At 41.9% G+C, this 22,806-nt stretch overlaps 1 protein-coding gene across 1 annotated transcript; it reads left to right on the plus strand.

Moving 5' to 3' along the window:
* The first annotated feature begins 15,394 nt into the window (after window positions 1-15,394).
* LOC124651655 (putrescine hydroxycinnamoyltransferase 3-like) lies at window positions 15,395-16,696 on the plus strand. Its single transcript, XM_047190701.1, has one exon. It carries the CDS (start codon window positions 15,395-15,397, stop codon window positions 16,694-16,696), a length of 1,302 nt encoding a protein of 433 aa, XP_047046657.1.
* The last annotated feature ends 6,110 nt before the right edge of the window (window positions 16,697-22,806 follow it).

Raw genomic sequence — 22,806 nt, forward strand, 5'->3', positions numbered from 1 at the left:
ACATGAGTAAACAAATGAATCATAAAGCAAAGACTTTTCATGAATAGTACTTTCAAGACAAGCATCAATAAGTCTTGCATAAGAGTTAACTCATAAAGCAATAAATCAAAGTAAAGGTATTGAAGCAACACAAAGGAAGATTAAGTTTCAGCGGTTGCTTTCTCGCTTGTACAAAGGTCTAAGGAGAAAGCTCGCATTTTGGATTTCTCGCTTTTGATTATTCTCAACTTAGACATCCATACCGGGACAACATAGACAACAGATAATGGACTTCTCTTTAATGCATAAGCATGTAGCAACAATTAATGTTCTCATATGAGATTGAGGATATATGTCCAAAACTGAAACTTCCACCATGGATCATGGCTTTAGTTAGCGGCCCAATGTTCTTCTCTAACATTATGCATGCTCTAACCATTAAATGAGTGGTAAATCTCCCTTACTTCAAACAAGACGGATATGCATAGCAACTCACATGATATTCAACAAAGAGTAGTTGATGGCGTCCCCAGGAACATGGTTATCGCACAACAAACAACTTAATAAGAGATAAAGTGCATAAGTACATATTCAATACCACAATAGTTTTTAAGCTATTTGTCCCATGAGCTATATATTGCAAAGGTAAAGGATAGAAATTTTAAAGGTAGCACTCAAGCAATTTACTTTGGAATGGCGGAGAAATACCATGTAGTAGGTAGGTATGGTGGACACAAATGGCATAGTGGTTGGCTCAAGGATTTTGGATGCATGAGAAGTATTCCCTCTCGATACAAGGTTTAGGCTAGCAAGGTTATTTGAAACAAACACAAGGATGAACCGGTGCAGCAAAACTCACATAAAAGACATATTGTAAACATTATAAGACTCTACACCGTCTTCCTTGTTGTTCAAACTCAATACTAGAAATTATCTAGACTTTAGAGAGACCAATTATGCAAACCAAATTTTAGCAAGCTCTATGTATTTCTTCATTAATAGGTGCAAAGTATATGATGCAAGAGCTTAAACATGAGCACAACAATTGCCAAGTATCAAATTATTCAAGACATTTTAGAATTACTACATGTAGCATTTCCCGATTCCAACCATATAACTATTTAACGAAGAAGATTCAACCTTCGCCAAGGACATATTTGTCCATATGCAACAGCGGAGCGTGTCTCTCTCCCACAAAATGAATGCTAGGATCCATTTTATTCAAACAAAAACAAAAACAAAAACAAACCGACGCTCCAAGCAAAGCACATAAGATGTGATGGAATAAAAATATAGTTTCACGGGAGGAACTCGATAATGTTGTCGATGAAGAAGGGGATGCCTTGGGCATCCCCAAGCTTAGACGCTTGAGTCTTCTTAAAATATGCAGGGGTGAACCACAGGGAATCCCCAAGCTTAGAGCTTTCACTCTCCTTGATCATATTGTATCATCTCCCTCTCTTGATCCTTGAAAACTTCCTCCACACCAAACTCAAAACAACTCATTAGAGGGTTAGTGCACAATTAAAATTTACATGTTCGGAGGTGACATAATCATTCTTAACACTTCTGGACATTGCACAAAGCTACTGAAAGTCAATGGAATAGAAAAATCCATCAAGCATAGCAAAACAGGCAATGCGAAATAAAAGGCAGAATCTGTCAAAACAGAACAGTTCGTAAAGACGAATTTTATTGAGGCACCAGACTCGCTCAGTTGAAAATGCTCAAATTTAATGAAAGTTGCGTACATATCTGAGGATCACTCACGAAAATTGGCATAATTTTCTGAGTTACCTACAGAGAATTAGGCCCAGATTCGTGACAGCAAAGATATCTGTTTCTGCGCAGTAATCCAAATCTAGTATGAACCTTACTATCAACGACTTTACTTGGCACAACAATGCACAAAACTAAGATAAAGAGAGGTTGCTACAGTAGTAACAACTTCCAAGACTCAAATATAAAATAAAAGTACTGTAGTAAAAACATGGGTTGTCTCCCATAAGCGCTTTTCTTTAACGTCTTTCAGCTAGGCGCAGAAAGTGTATATCAAGTGTTATCAAGAGACGAAGTATCAACATCATAATTTGTTCTAATAATAGAATCAAAATGTAACTTCATTCTCTTTCTAGGGAAGTGTTCCATACCTTTCTTGAGAGGAAATTGATATTTAATATTACCTTCCTTCATATCAATGGTAGCACCAACAGTTCGAAGAAAAGGTCTTCCCAATATAATGGGACAAGATGCATTGCATTCAATATCCAAGACAACAAAATCAACGGGGACAAGGTTATTATTAACGGTAATGCGAACATTATCAACTCTCCCCAATGGTTTCTTTGTAGAACGATCGACAAGATTAACATCCAAATAACAATTTTTCAATGGTGGCAAGTCAAGCATATTATAGATTTTCTTAGGCATAACGGAAATACTTGCACCAAGATCACATAAAGCATTACAATCAAAATCATTGACCTTCATCTTAATGATGGGCTCCCAACTATCCTCTAGCTTCCTAGGAATAGAAGCTTCACGTTCTAGTTTCTCTTCTCTAGCTTTTATGAGAGCATTTGTAATATGTTTTGTGAAAGCCAAGTTTATAGCACTAGCATTAGGACTCTTAGCAAGTTTTTGTAAGAACTTTATAACTTCAGAGATGTGGCAATCATAAAAATCCAAACCATTATAATCTAAAGCAATGGGATCATCATCCCCAATGTTGGAAAAAATTTCAGCGAGTTTTATCACGAGCGGTTTCAGCGGTTTTAGCGGTTTCAGGCAGTTTTGCAGGCTTTGCATTAGAAGTGGAAACATTGCCAACACCAATTCTTTTACCATTATTAGTAGGAGGTGCAGCAACATGTGAATCATTAACATTACTAGTGGTGGTAATAGTCCAAACTTTAGCTACAATATTCTCTTTAGCTAGTTTTTCGTTTTCTTCTCTTTCCCACCTAGCATGCAGTTCAGCCATCAATCTAATATTCTCATTAATTCGAACTTGGATGGCATTTGCTGTAGTAACAATTTTATTTTTAATATCCTTATTAGGCATAACTTTCGATTTCAAAAGATCAACATCAGCAACAAGACTATCGACTTTAGAAGCAAGTATATCAATTTTCCCAAGCTTTTCTTCAACAGATTTGTTAAAAGCAGTTTGTGTACTAATAAATTCTTTAAGCATAGCTTCAAGTCCAGGGGGTGTGTTCCTATTATTGTTGTAAGAATTCCCATAATAATTACCATAACCGTTAACATTATTATAAGGATATGGCCTATAGTTGTTACTAGAATTGTTCCGATAAGCATTGTTGTTGAAATTATTATTTTTAATGAAGTTTACATCAACATGTTCTTCTTGGGCAACCAATGAAGCTAATGGAACATTATTAGGATCAACATTAGTCCTATCATTCACAAGCATAGACATAATAGCATCAATCTTATCACTCAAGGAAGAGGTTTCTTCGACAGAATTTACCTTCTTACCTTGTGGAGCTCTTTCCGTGTGCCATTCGAGTAATTAATCATCATATTATCAAGAAGCTTTGTTGCTTCACCAAGAGTGATGGACATAAAGGTACCTCCAGCAGCTGAATCCAATAGGTTCCGCGAAGAAAAGTTCAGTCCTGCATAAAAGGTTTGGATGATCATCCAAGTAGTCAGTCAATGGGTTGGACAATTTTTAACCAAAGATTTCATTCTTTCCCAAGCTTGTGCAACATGCTCATTATCCAATTATTTAAAATTCATTATGCTACTCCTCAAAGATATAATTTTAGCGGGAGGATAATATCTACCAATAAAAGCATCCTTGCATTTAGTCCAAGAATCAATACTATTTCTAGGCAGAGATAGCAACCAATCTTTAGCTCTTCCTCTTAAAGAGAAAGGAAACAATTTTAATTTTATAATGTCGTCACCATCTACATCTTTATACTTTTGCATTTCACACAATTCAACAAAATTATTGAGATGGGCAGCAGCATCATCAGAACTAACACCAGAAAATTGCTCTCGCATAACAAGATTCAGTAAAACAGGTTTAATTTCAAAGAATTCTGCTGTAGTAGCAGGTGGAGCAATAGGTGTGCATAAGAAATCATTATTATTTGTGGTTGTGAAAGTCACACAACTTAGTATTTTCAGGAGTACCCATTTTAGCAGTAGTAAATAAAGAAAACTAGATAAAATAAATGCAAGTAACTAATTTTTTTTGTGTGTTTTTGATATAGAGAACAAGACAGTAAATAAAGTAAAGCTAGCAACTAATTTTTTTGTGTTTTGATATAATGCAGCAAACAAGAAAGTAAATAAAATAAAGCAAGACAAAAACAAAGTAAGAGATTGGATTGTGGAGACTCCCCTTGCAGCGTGTCTTGATCTCCCCGGCAACGGCGCCAGAAAAAGAGCTTGATTGCGCGTAGTTAACACGTCCGTTGGGAACTCCAAGAGGAAGGTATGATGCGCACAGTAGCAAGTTTTCCCTCAGTAAGAAACCAAGGTTATCGAACCAGGAGGAGCCAAGAAGCACGTCGAAGGTTGATGGCGGCGGGATGTAGTGCGGCGCAACACCAGGGATTCCGGCGCCAACGTGGAACCTGCACAACACAACCAAAGTACTTTGCCCCAAGCGAAACAGTGAGGTTGTCAATCTCACCGGCTTGCTGTAACAAAGGATTAGATGTATAGTGTGGATGATGATTGTTTGCAGAAAACAATAGAACAAGTATTGCGATAGATTGTATTCGATGTAAAAGAATGGACCGGGGTCCACAGTTCACTAGAGGTGTCTCTTCCATAAGATAAATAGCATGTTGGGTGAACAAATTACAGTTGGGCAATTGACAAATAGAGAGGGCATGACCATGCACATACATGATATAATGAGTATAGTGAGATTTAATTGGGCATTACGACAAAGTACATAGATCGCTATCCAGCATGCATCTATGCCTAAAAAGTCCACCTTCATGTTATCATCCGAACCCCTTTCAGTATTAAGTTGCAAACAACAGACAATTGCATTAAGTATGGTGCGTAATGTAATCAATAACTACATCCTCGGACATAGCATCAATGTTTTATCCCTAGTGGCAACAGACACATCCACAACCTTAGAACTTTACGTCACATCGTCCCGGATTTAATGGAGGCATGAACCCACTATCGAGCATAAATACTCCCTCTTGGAGTTAAGAGTAAAAACTTGGCCAGAGCCTCTACTAATAACGGAGAGCATGCAAGATCATAAACAACACACAGGTAATAGATTGATAATCAACATAACATAGTATTCTCTATCCATCGGATCCCAACAAACACAACATATAGCATTACAGATAGATGATCTTGATCATGTTAGGCAGCTCACAAGATCCGACAATGAAGCACATAAGGAGAAGACGACCATCTAGCTACTGCTAAGGACCCATAGTCCAGGGGTGAACTACTCACTCATCACTCCGGAGGCGACCATGGCGGTGAAGAGTCCTCCGGGAGATGATTCCCCTCTCCGGCAGGGTGCCGGAGGCGATCTCTCGAATCCCCGAGATGGGATTGGCGGCGGCGGCGTCTCAGTAAGGTTTTCCGTATCGTGGCTCTCGGTACTGGGGGTTTCGCAACGAAGACTATATGTAGGCGGAAGGGCAGGTCAGGGGGCCACACGAGGGCCCCACACAACAGGCCGGCGCGGCCAAGGCCCAGGCCGCGCCGCTCTAGTGTGGCGCCACCTCGTGGCCCCACTTCGTAAGTCCTCCGGTCTTCCGGAAGCTTCGTGGAAAAATAGGCCCACGGGCGTTGATTTCGTCCAATTCCGAGAATATTTCCTTACTAGGATTTACGAAACCAAAAACAGCGAGAAAACAGAATCGGCTCTTCGGCATCTTGTTAATAGGTTAGTGCCGGAAAATGCATAAATATGACATAAAGTATGCATAAAACATGTAGATATCATCAATAATGTGGCATCGAACATAAGAAATTATCGATACGTCGGAGACGTATCAGCTATTTTAGCAAAGATGTTGTCCTACAGAGCATTCTTGAAATAGCACACCTATATGAGTCCGATTGTTAAACGTCGCAATCTATGAGATTTGGGTGATCTCTAGTAAACTCATGAAGAGACCACGAAGTATGACGCATATGCTTCACCCGCGGGGTAGGCTACTGGCAGCCATGTACTGGTTATGACTTTGAGTGAAACCATGTTCACGCAGAACTTGCAATTCAAGGCTTAGTCCATTGTTCAAGTGTGAATGGATGTATCTTAAGGTTCTAGGCGGAAGTTCAACTTAACAGTCTCCGCTGAAACACTGGTATATAAACAAGCAGCGAGTATTGGTAAATCTCTAAATGGGGATTTGAGATCTGGTGGGGGATTGTTGAAATATTGGGCCTACACTTATTGGCCCATACTAGATTTCAGATTTTCCTATAAATCTCAAAGCCCACATAGTGGAAGCCTTGTTAGTTTGAGCCCAAGTTGGTGGCAGCTCACTAGGGAGTGGCAAGAGGTGGGAAGTTTAGTCCCACATGGAAAGTTGGGAGGAAGTTAGACCACCTTATAAGGTGGGTTGTTCCACCACAAGTAAGTGAGTGAGAATAGGAGTGCTACACGCGCGCGCTCCTCCTCCTCGCTCGCTCGTCTCGACTCGACACGACGCGCGCGCCGCGCCGCGCCGCGCTCGTGGTGAGTGGATTGAGCCTCGAGCCGAGACTTTCCTTACTTTTTGCAGCTCAGGAAAATGAACAGAGTCCTAGACGGACGCGTCGCAGTTAGTCGTTTCGGGTCGCTCCCGGATTGTGAGCTATCTGTAACAGAAACGTTCGTGCGACGTGGGCGTGGCCCACGTTGTCTAGGGTTTCCCGAGCCTATATAATCTCTTGCCCGCCTACCGCAGAAACATATCTAATATATGAGTTAGGGTTTCCACCTCTCTCTGCTTGCGCCGCCATCATAGCATACTCCATCCCGCGCGCCGACGTGCATCGGCAAACGGGAGAGCAGGTCTCCGGAACCGCTCGTCCTTGCGATCCTGTACGGGAGAGGGCGAATTAGGTTTTTGGGAAGCGCTCTGCGCGACTGCTCAAGCTCTTCATCACGGGTCGCCTTCCGCCCAAGTCGGGCGGTGCTGCCTACCGTCGTCTTCAACGCCGTCTACTTCGACCCATCGTCTCGGTCGTCAACAACGTTGTCATCAACAACGTTACTACTACGACATCGTCTGCTACACCTCCACCGCCACCTCCACCAGATCGGTACGTGCGACATATCTTGATCTGTTTAGCGATGGATGTTGTACCGTTTGCTCTGCTACTGTTCATGTTGATCACTGCATCTAGTATGTTCGAGTTTCACATGCTAGTACTTACTTTCGTCATGCTTTATATTCTGGAATTAATCATGAAAATTGTGCCTAATTATCCAACAAGATGCTCGTCCAGGAACATAGTAGTATCTCATCTCTAACAGGATGATCGTCCAGGAAGAAAGGTCATTGAGGGCTGCTCCGGTGCTCCCCCTAGACGAAGTTGAAGGATTATAGTTGTTTTTTTTCTATGCCGAAATCCATATTCAGTCCATGTATACCCATCTATTTTGATACGGTATGCTTATATCGCATAAAAAAGTCACGTGAGCAAGATTTTTATAGGACCTTTCTATTTCGGCAGACGCACTTAACCGTAGATACGTACAAAAACGAGTTACAACATAATATGGACCATACGGGCCGTACAGAGCTGTAAAGACGGTGGACCTTCACTGAAGTTACGATTGTGCTCCTGTTTACGAACAAATTATCTAGGGGAAGTGCACCGAAGCAGAAGCGAAGGCCATGGTAGTGGTCGAACAACATTTAACACGATCCGAATAACTGATATTGCTGCAGACCTTATTATGGTTGTAGGGAACAACTGATATCTTCCCGGGAAGGAACAACGCTGTCACCTGAATACTGTCAGCGGCTTGAGGGAAGGGACACGCGCTCGGTGCGGAGGCTAGAGGCTCCGTAGTGGTGTCATCGTTCGGGCATTCCATCGAACAGCTTGACGCCATCGCAGGCTCAGTTTCGGTGGCAACATGCGACGAACATCGAGTTGCGACCCAAGTAAAATCCGGGGGCGCATTTGCAGATATGTGCATGCAGGGTGCCACGAGCGGAGATGAAGTCGTCGTCACCCCCATGCACGACACACGCGGCGCGCAGGAGAAGCGACTCTAGTCGGGGATGCCGACACTGCTTTGGTGGCCTTGTGTCGAGCAGATGATGGGCACCTCCTCCTAAACCGGCACGTCCGCCTTCAACTAGGCCATGGTGGACGAAATACTGGCGACCACCTTGGCGAGACGCCGCGCCCTCCTGTCCGGCACGTCACCTGATTGATACCACTCGACGAGGTGTTGCTGTTTCGATACATCCGCCGACGTGAACGCGCAATCCCCACGAGAAACCCAACCTTGTCCTTGCGATGTGGGGATTTTGGGATTTCTCGGATTTGGGAAAAGAAGAAAAAACAACCTCCTCTCTGGCTTCTGAGTGGCCCAGGCCCATCAACTGGCAACATACTACCCAGCCCCTACATGGTACAGCAGGTGTCGCTGACAGCCTGGTTCACTTCGGCAAACAAGCTAGCAGGAAGGATATTGGAATGGCCTGGCCCAATGTATGCGACGCCGTATATGAATATGATAGGGACTTTGGCATAGAAAAAAATGGGAGGAGAGGTGCCAATTCATGGGCTTAGTCACGCCCTGTGGCTAAAACCCAAACTGTTAATTTAATCACTTCTGGTGATTTTTGCAAGAATAGAATGCAACTACATTTCGGTGACGTCCGATTATAGGTGTGAAACTTCCCGCCCGTGATGGTGACGCCCGCGTATGTGTCTGCGTTGTTAGTTAAGTAACATACTCTTTCAGTCTCGCCAAAGTTGTCTTCGATATGTTAAAATTTAGATGGACGTAAACACTACTACCTATTTAGCATGTAGAGAATTCTATATTTAGCTAACTATTAGACAAATTTTGTGAGATGGAGGGAGTACGCAGAAATATTGGCTTGAGGGCGCTACCAGTGGCCGCGTTATCCAGGTAATCTTGATCATTTGGCAACGCGGTCACATGATTAGGTGAAGAGAATTACTGTGTACTTCCAGATGATTTCCGGACTCGGTCTGACAGCGAACTGGTTGATTATGTTTCGTGCCTCGTGCGCGGTACTTAATTATATTATACTGGCCACCATGGAATATCCGCATTTCTAGAGTTTACCGTTTCACAAAATAATTGACACGGTATAACTTTGATTGACACGGTGCGCCAAGCGAGCCGTCCGTACGCCACATCGGCGTCCAAGGCGTGGCCTTGGCACTGGCTCCGGATGTCCTTGCCGGTGCATTCCTCTGTCTCGACGCCTCCGGCCACTCGTTCTCTCGCCGGCATCTGGTGCTCCGCCGTTCTCCGCAGTGCCACCATCGGCGTTTGCCCCTCCGTCCCCGACGCCTCCGGCCACGAATGTCCTCCGCGGTGTCCGTCTTCCACCGCTCTCTACAACGCCCCAACCAACGTCTGCCCCTCCATCCCCGATGCCTCCGGCCGCTGACCTTCTGTCCGGCGTCGTCTAGCTCTGCTCTTTTCATATCTGCAGCGCCCCCAAGACGGGTGCATGCTGCTACGCATGGACACTGTCTTTTGCGGGACGCTCCGATGGCGAGCTTGCGGTAGAATTCAAATGCCTTCAGGTCCCGAGATGCGGCTAAGGCATGGTGACACCGGAATTCAGGGAGAACCAGCTATGACTCCCACTGCCGCGGTCCCCGTCGTCATCCCTTGTGCTGGCAATGGAATTAATCCTGAGGAAAGATTGGGGCAGGTGAGGAATATGACCTGCGGGCTAAAAATGTAAAACAAGAACACCCTCTAAAAGTTAGATGCCTAACCTTGGGGTGATCCCTATTCCCCGCTCATTGCGGGAGCGCTTCGCTCCCGCCTGAATCAGGGGACGGGTGGGCTGGCCCATTACCGGCGGCAGCTTGTTCTTTCCTGGGTTTTTTTTTCTGTTATAAGCGATTTTCTCTCCGGGTTGCTCTTGTTTTTCTTCTGGTTTTAATGATTTTTTGTGGTTTATGATTTCTGACCAGTTTTTTGAACTTTTTTTCAAATCTTGAATTTTCAACTTTTCATACTTTTGAAATCCGAACAATTTTTATTTTTTTGAACTTTTTCTAATTTCGAACATTTTGAATTTTCAACATTTTTTATTTGAACATTTTTTATTTGAACATTTTTCATATTAGAACATTTTTTAGATTTGAACATTTTTTAAATAAAAACATTTTTCAGATTTGAACAATTTTTAAATTCAAACATTTTTCAGATTTGAACTTTTTTAATTTCGAACAATTTTAAATCCGAACTTTTTTCGAATATGAATTTTATGGATTTAAACATTTTTAAAATCAAATTGTTCTAATGCACAAGAATATTTCTACTTCGTGTTTTGTATCATGCAAAAATATCACGTTGTATCACGTGAGGGAACTCGCTCACGTAAAATCGGGAGTCACTGTTTCACGTTATAAACAAACCATGCGGGATTGCAGGAACAGACCTTGCCAACGCTAAATGGGCCGAGCCCATCACACCAATCGTGAAGCATGTCTGCGGAGCCACTCATCCATTCCCCTTAAAGCGGTCAATAGACGCTCCCCAACCTTGGTCGTCTTTACCATCACATTTGTGATAAATAAATCTTCTTTTCGGGAGGGAGAAGTATTAAAATGAAAAATGTGTAAATAAATTTCAAATATATCGACACGCTTGCTTTTTAAGGTATTTAATATAATATACATATTTAAGTAAATATCGGTAGTAAGTTCTTTTAATATTAGCAAAAACCAATATTTTATCGGTCAAATGCATAGTGGAAGTATAATATCGATAAACACATCTTATTTTCGGGGGCAGGGGAAATATTAAAAATAAAATTGTGAAACTAAATTGCAAATAAATCCATATGTCAGCTTTTTAAAATATCTAATCTAAAACTCCCTCTGATCCATATTGTTGCCACTAAAATGGATCTATCTATAATTAAAATGTATCTAGATACATCTATATTAGTATCAACTAATATAAATCGGAGAGAGTACAAATATTCAGGTAAATATTTGTAGTAAGTTGTTTTGAAATTTGCGATCTTGTACAACATGATTTCACAAGAACAGGTCTACGCACATGTTCGGAGACGTATATAGGTGGTACCCTATATATGTTTCCGTAACATTGTTTTCACTACGATTATACATTTACTTTTTTTAAATCAAAGTACTTAAGGTTTCAACAGAATTGTTTTGGCCTCATCGCTTTCCAGCTGCACTGTTGCTAGTGTAACGTGTGCTAACCTTCAACACCATCGTATCCTTCTGTCCCAGCGAATTGAGATTGTTTTAGGAGTACTTTACAAAAATAAAATGTTTGGACAAGGGAACGACTTTACTAGGTTCCGAATCCGGCTAATCCCAGCATCCATGTCATGACACCGCGAAAAGGCATGAACGCACGAACATGAATACCACTGGTTATAGCACATGGATCAATGAAAAAGCGAACACAAAAAGATATGTACTGAGCATGTGAGCACGCTGTACCACTAACATAATCTCTGAGGCGGCTTGGAAACATTTTTTTTCTATCGACGGACAGGTGCATGCATGCATCGAGATCACTAATAATATTCCACTGCTGCAGTGCCGGCATATTTTCCCATCAGTTTCGATAGCATTGAGCTTTCGCCGGCCGCCGGCCGCCTCTAACGTGATCATGCTTAAGTGATGATGCCAAATCTCTACAGATCATCAGAGCCCCAGGTCTCGAGTTCAAATCCTGACTTTCACAATTTATTCTAAAAAATTCCTGTAGCCTCCTGCCGTGTGTATCCGGCCTCCCGCTGCCTCTTTCCTGCCGTGTGTATCCGGCCTTCCGCTGCCTCTTTGCCTCTCTACACGTGAGAGGGGGTGTTGACGTGTATAAAGTAGATTGCCTAGTCCTTTCCATCAGTTCGGACTTTTGGTTCAAGTGGCTAGTGCATGAAACTTAACATGGTATCAGAGCCCTGTATCCGGCTGCCTCTTTGCCTCTTTAGACGTTTTGACTTATCTTCTCGTCTTCCCGTCACACGTGAGAGGGGGTGTTAACGTTTATAAGTAGATTGCCTAGCTATTTCCATCAGTTCGGACTTTTGGTTCAAGTGGCTAGTGCATGAATCTTAACAAGCAGTACCCAATGCAAAACTATCCATAATCTGTTTTGCCCCTAAGCAGCAAATGCACTATCTCCAACTTTAGTACTGGTAGTGTTGTAAGCTAGCACTTGACGTCGTGGGTGCAGCGTGAGCCCAACCATCCATTGTTATTAGGCTATTATTGCCTTTACCTTATGTTTTCTTGGTCTTCTTCCCTGTCCAGATTTGTGGAGCTCACCAGGTGTGCTTTACTTACCTTTTTCTGCCTTCCTGCCCTGAAGGGAGACCGTCGTTTACCATTTATAACGAAGCGGTACAATCATCGAATCATGAACAATCAAATTCTCCAGAGATTTAGGGTTGGAAAAACTTCACAACGCACTGATACTTCCTTTTCCGCAGAACACACCATATATATGAAACTTGTCCGACATCTCTTGAGAGTTTGTATGGATTTTGCATTTGCTCACTACCCCGAAAGGTATCTAGAATCCACTGAACAATGAAAAGCATCCTAAAGTCAACAAAAAGGTTAGCCTAATTTTTGACCAGTATTTTGTGTGAAATTTTATGAGATAACCCTGTCACAAACTTAAGGGAACCCCCCCCCCCCCCTCCACCCCAATAAAAACTCGGTGCCTACGACATTGAACATATGTTGGTAAGTAGGTCACCTTTCCTGACGGCTAGTGTGGCACCTCATGGTAGCAACATTGCAGATTGTGCCGATGAGCTATCTCACCTTAACACCAGGATATATAGCTGGCGCTGGACGAAACGGCGAGAGCTAGCTATACTTCCCAGGAAGGGTAAAATGTAATCTGGAGTTTCTGTCAAGGATTATTGATGTTAGTTATATGATTTTCGTGGCCTGGTCAAGTTTCATATATTTTTATTGTTTTATTGTTACCCAACGAATTTATAAGTTAATGGGAAACAACATTGAAAACCTATTAATCACATGCTTCTTATTGTACAAAAGGTTCGGTATTGAGAAAAATTGAGCAAGACTACGTAAAGCCATACATGCTACTAGTTGAATTATCGGACTATTGGAGATGGATTCACTTCAATCTTCTGTACAAATATTGTACTAGTTGGCACTTCATATGCTCTAGAATTATCTATTTATAATTTACCAAACTTAACTCTGAATTCTTCTATGCCATGGTTTTTGCTCAAAATAAACTCTACCATGGACATACATGTTGTACTCAATATACATGTTTGCATACTCTACAAATAATCGACCTAGTTATGTACATATTTACCGCATACAAACACATTATAATTCATCAAGGGCATAAGTTAAATGATTAAATAATGTGAAAGTATGTCTTACCTTGTTTATGTTGAATTCCAATGTAAAATATATTTCTTGAAACAATAAAGTAATAAAATATAATTTGTGACAAAATACAATTGCAGTTTAGCACTATATCTATATGAAAAAAATTTACATTCACGTATTTTTGTATTGTTAATCCTGTTAATTATAAACGATATTTAGTTGTAGATATATACTATATTGATTATCGGAGGATGTACCAACTGTGAAAGTAAAAAAAAAGTCAATATAACTTAATCTATTAAAAATGAACATCCCGTTGATCTCACTTTTCTACAAATTGTGCATGGGAACTGACCATGAGAGCAATAGTAGAACATAATTTGTCGTGAATATAATAATGAATGAATATATTGGTGTGATTCACGATAAGAAAAAAACTTTGTGTGTTATTCAAAAATGAATTTGGCGCTGAAATATTGACTTGTGGGATCGTAAAAGCTACTCCCTCCGGTCTCTTTTAATTGACTCAAATTTAGTACCAAGTTGTACTAAATCCGAGTCAATTAAAAAAGAACGGAGGGAGCGGAAAACCAAATATGATCCCGGGTGCATATGCACCCGGTATGTATAAAACATATTTCTAAAATGTAAAAAATTTAGTTAAAAAAATTAGCATGTAGAGGGACATGGTCTATGTGTGCACGTAAAGTTTCACATAAAACCAACAATTTTTGTACCCTGTGTAAAAAAGACAAATAATGCCTCAAAAAATAGACTATTTTAGCACCTAAGATTTGTCTTTTTTGCATAAGGCACGAAACATATCGATTTTTGCTGAAACAACTTTGTAAGCATGTAACATGTCAAGGTATACACCAGGAATTTTTATTTGTATTTTTCTAACATTTTAAAATATGTTTAATATGCATTTTAAATAAAGGGTGCATATGCACTCGGGTGTAGAAACACCCTGTCCCGGAGGGAGTATTATATTTTATGTAAGTTGCCATGATGGGCAAATAATATATGAAATGATATTCTAATTTTTAAATTTGCGGAGAGAGGAAATAATATGTATTGCGACACATAACCATTTTTTTTATTTAAATCCAACCCAAAACATGCCAGCCTTGACATGAAAAACCAGTAGGGTCAAACATGGTAACTATAGCAATATTAGTTAATAGGGTAATGCCAGCTTAAACATGCAAGCCAGACATGTATACCCAAAATAAAAATTATTTGATCTTCTATATCGATATGTTAATGAACGTGCTTGGTTGGTTGAATCGATCCTAATTTTGGAGGAGTGTTTTCACCTACAACCGCGAAGTTAGTCAACAGATCTCAAGACAAATTATGCTTGACGCTAATCAAAAACGCTGAATAGCATCCAATGGTTTACTTACTTTAACGAACGAGGAAATTAGTTGGTCTATGTGCCGCAAATGGACATTTTTGTGTGTGTTCAAACATGACTTTTAAGCATAGGCAATTCTTAGTCGAGACTTGTGACATTCAGCAGGTTCGTACGTAGCTGCAGACAATATAAAAGCAGTCAACAAACACATCAATAGGTTGATGCGCAGAGGCGGCCAGGTCAAAAATCTGAAGCACACTTGCTATAGAGATCGATCGATAACAGGACTAGTTTAATTAGTTGTTCGTACTTCACCAACCTTTTTCGCGACCTCAAGTTCCTATATATACCCAGACTCGGACAATGAAATGAGCAAATCATTCATACTACCAACTTCTAAGTACCCAGACAGCATAAACGAGCGAGCTAGCCTAGCTTCCATCGCTCGCTCTTTCCGTTGCTTGCTGCAACAACTCCTTGACGAACCTCGGTATTTTTTTCGCAATGGAGGTTAAGGTGTTGAGCTCCAAGCTCGTGAAGCCTGCCTACAATGCCGGCGCGGCACCAGCCACCGAGTACATCCCTCTGTCCATCTTCGACAGGGTGACGTTCGACATGCAGATGGCAATCATCTACGCCTTCGCCTCGCCGGCTCCTTCAACGGCCGCCATCGAGAAGGGCCTGGCAGCGGTGCTCGCTCAGTACCGCGCCTTCGCCGGCCAAATCGGCGTCAACCCTGACGACGGCGAACCCTCCTTCATTCTCAACGACCGTGGTGCCCGTCTTGTGGAGGCCTTCGTGGATGCCGACCTCATTAATATGGCACCGGCAAAGCCCACGCCGGAGCTGCTGAAGCTGCACCCGGACCTGGAGGGAGAGCTAGAGGAGGTGGTGCTGCTGCAGCTCACCCGGTTCAGGTGCGGCTCGCTCGCCGTCGGGTTCACCTCCAACCACGTTGTCGCCGACGGCCACGCCACCAGCAACTTCTTGCTTGCATGGGGACGTGCCACCAGAGGGCTCCCCATGGGTGCCCCGCCCGTGCACCACCACAAGGACCTCTTCAAGCCCCGATCGTCGCCACGCGTGGAGCACGACCACCGCAACAGAGAGTACTACCTGCCGTCTCCCACTAACGTCATCGGCCACCATGGCGACGTCGCCGACAACATCGTCATTCACAAGGCGCACTTCACCAAGGACTTCATCGCCGGGCTCCGTGGTAGCGCGTCGGAGGGGCGCGGCCGGCCGTTCAGCCGGTTCGAGACCATCCTCGCCCACCTCTGGCGCACCATGACACGTGCCCGTGACTTGAGCCCAGAAGAGACGACGACCATACGCCTGTCCGTCGACGGGCGCCACCGGCTCGGTAAACCAGCAGAGTACTTTGGCAACATGGTGCTCTGGGCGTTCCCGCGCGCCACGGTAGGTGACCTCCTGACCCGGCCTCTGAAGCACGCCGCGCAGGTGATCCACGACGAGGTGGCCAGGGTGGACGGCGTCTACTTCCAGTCCTTCGTCGATTTCGCGACCTCCGGCGCCGCCGAGAAGGAAGGGCTCGCGCGGAGCGCCGTGTGCAAGGACGTGATGTGCCCGGACGTCGAGGTGGACAGCTGGCTCACCTTCCCGTTCTACGAGCTGGACTTCGGAACCGGGAGCCCGAGCTACTTCATGCCGTCCTACTTCCCTACGGAGGGGATGCTCTTCCTCACGCCGTCCTACATTGGCGATGGCAGCGTCGACGCATTCGTCCCTGTCTTCGAGCACAACCTGCAAGCGTTCAAAGAATGCTGCTACTCCACGGAGTAGGTGGCCATGTGGGGTATTAGCCTAACTAGCAACTGGTCGAAGGAACAGGATGTTAATTATTTAGGTGAAAATAATTGATTTTTTCGTGAGTATTGTATAAGGAAGAACCCTACATATGTACACACACGTTGCAATGATGCAAGAGTAAAACTATCGATTAAAATTTTAATGAGTAGAACTTTTCTACATTCTTGTTGGGAAAAACCGAAAATAAATCGACATAACCAAAATTACCACATTGGAAGACACATTTGAGTGGACCAAAAAAGGTGAAAGATATAAAATGCAGGAAAAGATATGAAACATAATGTAAAATGTGCAACCAATTAAATAAAGTTTACAAATTATTGCATGTATTCTGGCGGGACATGTGGACCGCGATCTTCCTAGTGTTCTGGTGTATTTGGCGACACCGGAACGATGTGGTCTTTAACGGCGTGGCGGCGGCGCACCTCACCATTAGAGACAGGATTAGCACGGAGTTTGATAGGTGGCGGCTTGCGAAGCTCTTCCGTGGCACTCTTTTCGTTTTCCTTGATCCTAGTCTTCTCCCGTGGCAGCTAGGAGAGTAGGCGTGCGTGGGGAGCTGCTCCCCCTTGTGGGCAGCATCGACTTTGCCTTCTTTGGCTTTCTTCTATGCGATTGATACACCTTTCCATGGTGTATCCTCGAAAAAAAAATTATTGCATATTTAAGTACCACGATGCAATAATACTAATTAGTTTCATATTTTTAAAATGTTCATCTGCAAATTAAAATAAATGACACGACTAGTTTCATACAAAGTTTTAGTTGAGTAATTAAAAACAATAGACTAAGCTGGAACAAAAGTGAGAAGTTTATTATGAAAAGTTACATCAGTATAAAAGAACAAAAAAAAGATCACATACAAGAGCTAGTGTGAGTTTACCCTTTATCAAGCCCTTGAAGCCAATATCTTTGTCAAAAAAAGATCACATACAAGATCACATAGTATATTATACAAGATAATTATCAAAAAATAAGCAACAATTAACCATTAACAGCAAAAATTGAACAATAAAATAAGGCTTTAACACTCTCATCTCCTCATAAAAATCAAAGTCTTATTCATAGGATACACTACTAAATAAGCCTGGGACTAATTTCTCCTGGATTAAAATCTTGTTATGCTTGTTGCAAATTTCCCAAATGGATCATAGATGACTGGGTATTGGATTTAGACTGTGATATTGATGTAAAAATACACATAATTTCTCTATGAAAATATTATTGTCCACCATTATAGTCAAGAAGAAAAATCTAATGGAACCCTACATTAAATGAAAATAGTGGAACTATGAGATGAACTGTAGGACCCAAACATGTTTGTTCAGATAAGGAAACCAAAAAAATCATATATCTTGCATATAGGTTGTTTTAATTTATTAAAATCAACCCACAAAACTGCATCTTTTCGAACCATAAAACCATGCAGTTATTTATCGGGAATGTGTAGGCTATATATAGTAGCACATACATAACATTTGTTTGTACCTCGTAAACAAAATGTTATAATTTTAATTTTTTTAGATCATTGGATTACCACTAGATGCCTAGAATCCTCGCAGAAGTAGATCCAATGCAACAAGTCAGTTGTATTTGTACTACCTTCTACTCCAAATGTGATTCCCTTGTATGGTTTATCCTAGGACCATACGTGCAACACCTACAAGGTATCCAGGCGTACAAAACATAAGGTCAAACAACACTGATTGCTCAATGTGATCACCTAACTTTTAAGTGTTGGTTGTGATTATTAGCGTTTTGTATAACCTCAAACAATTTGGTCAACCCAAATTATTTTTCTACACCTCAACATATGTGGCATCCTCATATGGTTGTCCACACTCATGGGAAATTATGAATCCACACACATATCCACTCGGATCTAGTCCAATTGTGTTCCAACTCCTTAAGTGTGTGATCTTTTAGGTTCATCACCGCTATCCCATGACCCGAGCAAACACCAACCTCCCATCTCGGGACACAAGTATAGTATTAAAAAATCTACTAATCATACTCATTTATAGCTGTAGCGTCCCGTAACAGGACATGTTAACCCCCAGGTGCTCGGAAAGTAACTTTGACAAACCTTGACAATGTGAAATAGGCAATAATCCTTTTCCTCAAGATATATGGTTTCTAGCCCAAGCCGAGTGTGCATGTCATCCTTGTTGACCTCTCTTCTTGAAATCATGACACTAATACCAAAGTCATGTTAACACTTAGCTCTACTTACATGGAGATGCTTTTTTTAGCCAATAAGATCTAGAGGTATCTCTCCAACTGTGTCATGCCTTAGAACAAGATCAAAATATGCATATACATATATCTACTTAGTTATCGAGTAGCGTTTGATATTACACCCGAAAAGTGTTAATTTTCATCTCCATAACATTCAACAGACTAAACTTTAGGACACGATACAAACATTAAATTTGAAATAAACATATGACATATCTCGTTACTTCTTGAATTAGGTATGTATGAATCCGTGATCTTTCGCCATGGGCATGTAATATTGGTTAGCATGTATGTTCCCATGATGTGCAAAACATGGTCATCAAAAAATAGCATTAAGATATGTAACTGCATATCATTACCGACTAGATGCACATATACGATTAGAATAAGCATCAAACACATGCATAGTCTCAGAAAAAAGTCAACCTTGTTTATATAGGGCATATTTTGAACACTAGTTTTCTGTTCAAACCATAAAAGGGCTATATATTTTGAATTAGATGTCCAATTTAGGATCCTTTTCACCATCATCTTCATATTGAAGATATCTTTTAAACAAGACAAATTTTAATTATTTTTTATAAATTTTAAATATTATTAGTTTTTAATCTCTACTGAAACATTGATGAAAACTCTCTTAAGCTTCCTTGTTTACTGATGAGAGTTTCATACGACTTTGAATGAACTCTGGCATTATTTCATGGTTCATGTATGTTGCATACATCTTTCGTTGATTTCCTATTGGTTAGAGGCTTGGAGATTCACTTGAGTTATTAATGTAGGTTTGATGTGGCTTTGAACGAGTTCTGCTATGGTTTCGCTATGTCATTCGGGTTTATGTTATTCCACTCCTTATTTTTCGATCAATTAATCGATACCTAAACAAGATATTGGTGTAAAAATATTGAGATAGGGGCTTTCAATAGAAGTTGTGCAAGCCATATAGCTGTGATTTTTTTCCCGAATATGTGGATGACCACGGCTCCGCAAGGGATGGAATTGCGATATATGCCAAACATTATAAACCCAAAAGTCTATATCTTAGCATGAAAGCTTCCATATGTTTACTGCAAAGTGGTTTTCATTGTATACATTCTCCAATTTTTTGGCCCTCTTTAAAGATGCAGCATGTGAGGAGACATTTCAAATGGGGAAACCGGATATTATCATTCATGAGATTTTTATTGTTTAGGTTTTTATCTTTGAATGTGTTCATTGTTTATTTTTGTAATTCTATGAATATTTTCATCGTTTATGGATTACAATACACAACAAGTTCTAAAACTATTTGAGGGGTGCCAACTCAGTCCTATTAATACGAAAAAGCAGATCCAAGTCCAAAATTTGCTAAGTGTGTCATCGAAGCACCTATTGGCACCGTATAAGCTTTGACTTGCTTGTATGATAGGTTGACCATGTCCATGTGCCAATTTTATAATAAAAAAACCCGAAGAGTAATTTCTTCTAATTGTGTGGCCCTTGTTTCCGCATACCTCCCTGCCAGGACGTGCTACCCTCAGTTGCGCACGCGCTGGAGCTCTGCCGCGACAGGCAACGCCACCACCGTGATGTTGCACGGACCACGTGAAAGGATTAGGGTCTGCATCACATGCTCATGTCGTGTCCTGCAGTCCCAGTAACACCACCCTATAGTCGAAATGCACCATAAAATATATCAGTATTGTAATGACTGAGCTAGCTGAACTTACTCTATTAATCAACTACATATTGTGTCCAACGTATAGTCTTTTCACCCTCGCTGTCGAGCGCGGCTTAGAGCCCCGGACCGGATCTTTCTGCCGCCAATCGTCCCGCTCAACCTCTGGGATGCGAAATGCCCCTCGCCGATGGCTCTGCTCCGCGCTTCGCTCTCCACGACACACACGTTGTAGGTCCTTCTTGAACACGGAACTCGTTTCTAGCCCAAGAAGTCCAAGCCCATGTGTGAGCTGACCTATAAAAGCATGAATGATACAGGAGAGCAAGACCTAATTAAAAATCCAGAATACACACCCAGCCGCCAAGGAGCAAGGAGGAGGTGAGCTGCTGCAACAACAGTCCTCACGGGAGAGCCCATCACTTTGTGCTACATATGGTGTGCGTGACAAGGCTGCAGCCCATAGAGACGGATATGGACACGAAGGCTGCAAAGAGCACATAATCAGGAAGGGCACAAAATAGAAGAAAAATCTTTGTAAGGAGTTTTATGTAAAAATTGCCATGTGGCAGTAGTCAACATGCCCATGCTACAAGAGCACCTAGAAGCTGATGTGGTATCAATGGGACCTTAGGTGACACACTTTATAAACTTTTTAGGACTTAGATATGCATTTTCATACTAGTAGGACTAATACGACTGCCCTCAAATAGTTTAGAACTTGTGGTGTATTTTACTCTTGTTCATGAGGTTCTAGAGTTTCCTACTAGAATTTCCTGACTCATATAGGTGAGGTAGTGGAGATAAACAACTTCAGTCATGAGTCATGGACGTTCAATTCTTTGTGTTGATATTCACACGGAGCTGAGAATCCGTAGCGACCCAGAACACAGGAAAAGTCTACACCAACCTCCCGGAAAAGAGTCTACATCTAACTGACGCTGGAGAACTTTACGTAATCCACCAAACTGAAGCCATTTGTACTCTACTCGTTGCTTATATATTCCCTCTTGTGTGGAAATACAGTTAATTGACCTTTTCAACCGACAGGCGACGGGGATTACAGAATGGAAGAAGAAAAATACTCTGGTCGTGGCGACGAGGCTGGTTTTGTGGAAACTCAGTTCGAAGCTGCAGGGTTGGGTTGGTGACGGCGGCTTTGTTGTGTAGTACTGTATCTCGGTTCGTTCCGCCAAGTCGCAGTTGAAGATCGATGCTGGGTAGGGGAGTTGTCCCTCCAACGTCTTGCTGAATATATTACTCTATGTGCAGCACACTGCACACGTACGGACATACCTTTTCTACGTATGCGCGTTCCAACCAGGATCAGAACATGTCAAATGTTCCAGCCGGTTTGTTCATCGAGATATACGCGTTCAGGAGGTGTAATTAACTATATGTCGAGGGTTGCCTCTTTCAGCATGCATGTATGCGAACGTGCACAGTGAGTCTGCAATTCTGAACACGCAGCTGGCGTCGCACCTGAGTTACATTGTCTTATTTCTATTTATATTTTGCAGCCTGCAAATATATTACAAGATATTAAGTTCATTAAATATCTTCAGTCCGACGTCCCATACAACGTCTATGGCCGAATCATACGTATGGAGAGCACCGGCACTAACGGTCGTGTATGGGCTAGCTTTGTCAGCCACACGCTCAATATACAAGCCCAAAAGGTGGATTTGGCCCGAAGAAATCATATTAAACCAAATTTCAAACAGTTTTGTAAAGTTTCAACACATAAAAAAGTAAAAAGGTTATAGAATAATTATACTAGAAATAAAACAAATCATATAATTCTAAAAAATATAGTTCACCTAGAGTGAGTCTCAGGTGGTGGCATCCTTTGATTGCCCACATGTGCTCTACCTGATCATTTTGCAGCTCGTGAGGAACACATTGGACACATATCTCCTAGTCCCTCATTGTCATACGGATGATCATCCCTTGATGTAGGATTTCCGTGCTCACTCTCGATGATCATGTACAACATGATCACACAACACGCATCATCTTCCACATATACTCTTGAACATCTCCTCGTTCATCCTAAGTCGGTGTGGAAACTCCTTTCCACTACATGTTGGGTGGTTGGCAAAATAGTCGGCATAGAGCATGGCATGCTGATATGATTCGGCTCATCCGCAAGCAATTGTAGAAGACAAGCAAGGATTGTTAAGTCCTC

The sequence above is a fragment of the Lolium rigidum genome, chromosome 5 (genome assembly GCF_022539505.1).
Source record: "Lolium rigidum isolate FL_2022 chromosome 5, APGP_CSIRO_Lrig_0.1, whole genome shotgun sequence".
Lineage (NCBI taxonomy): Eukaryota > Viridiplantae > Streptophyta > Magnoliopsida > Poales > Poaceae > Lolium > Lolium rigidum.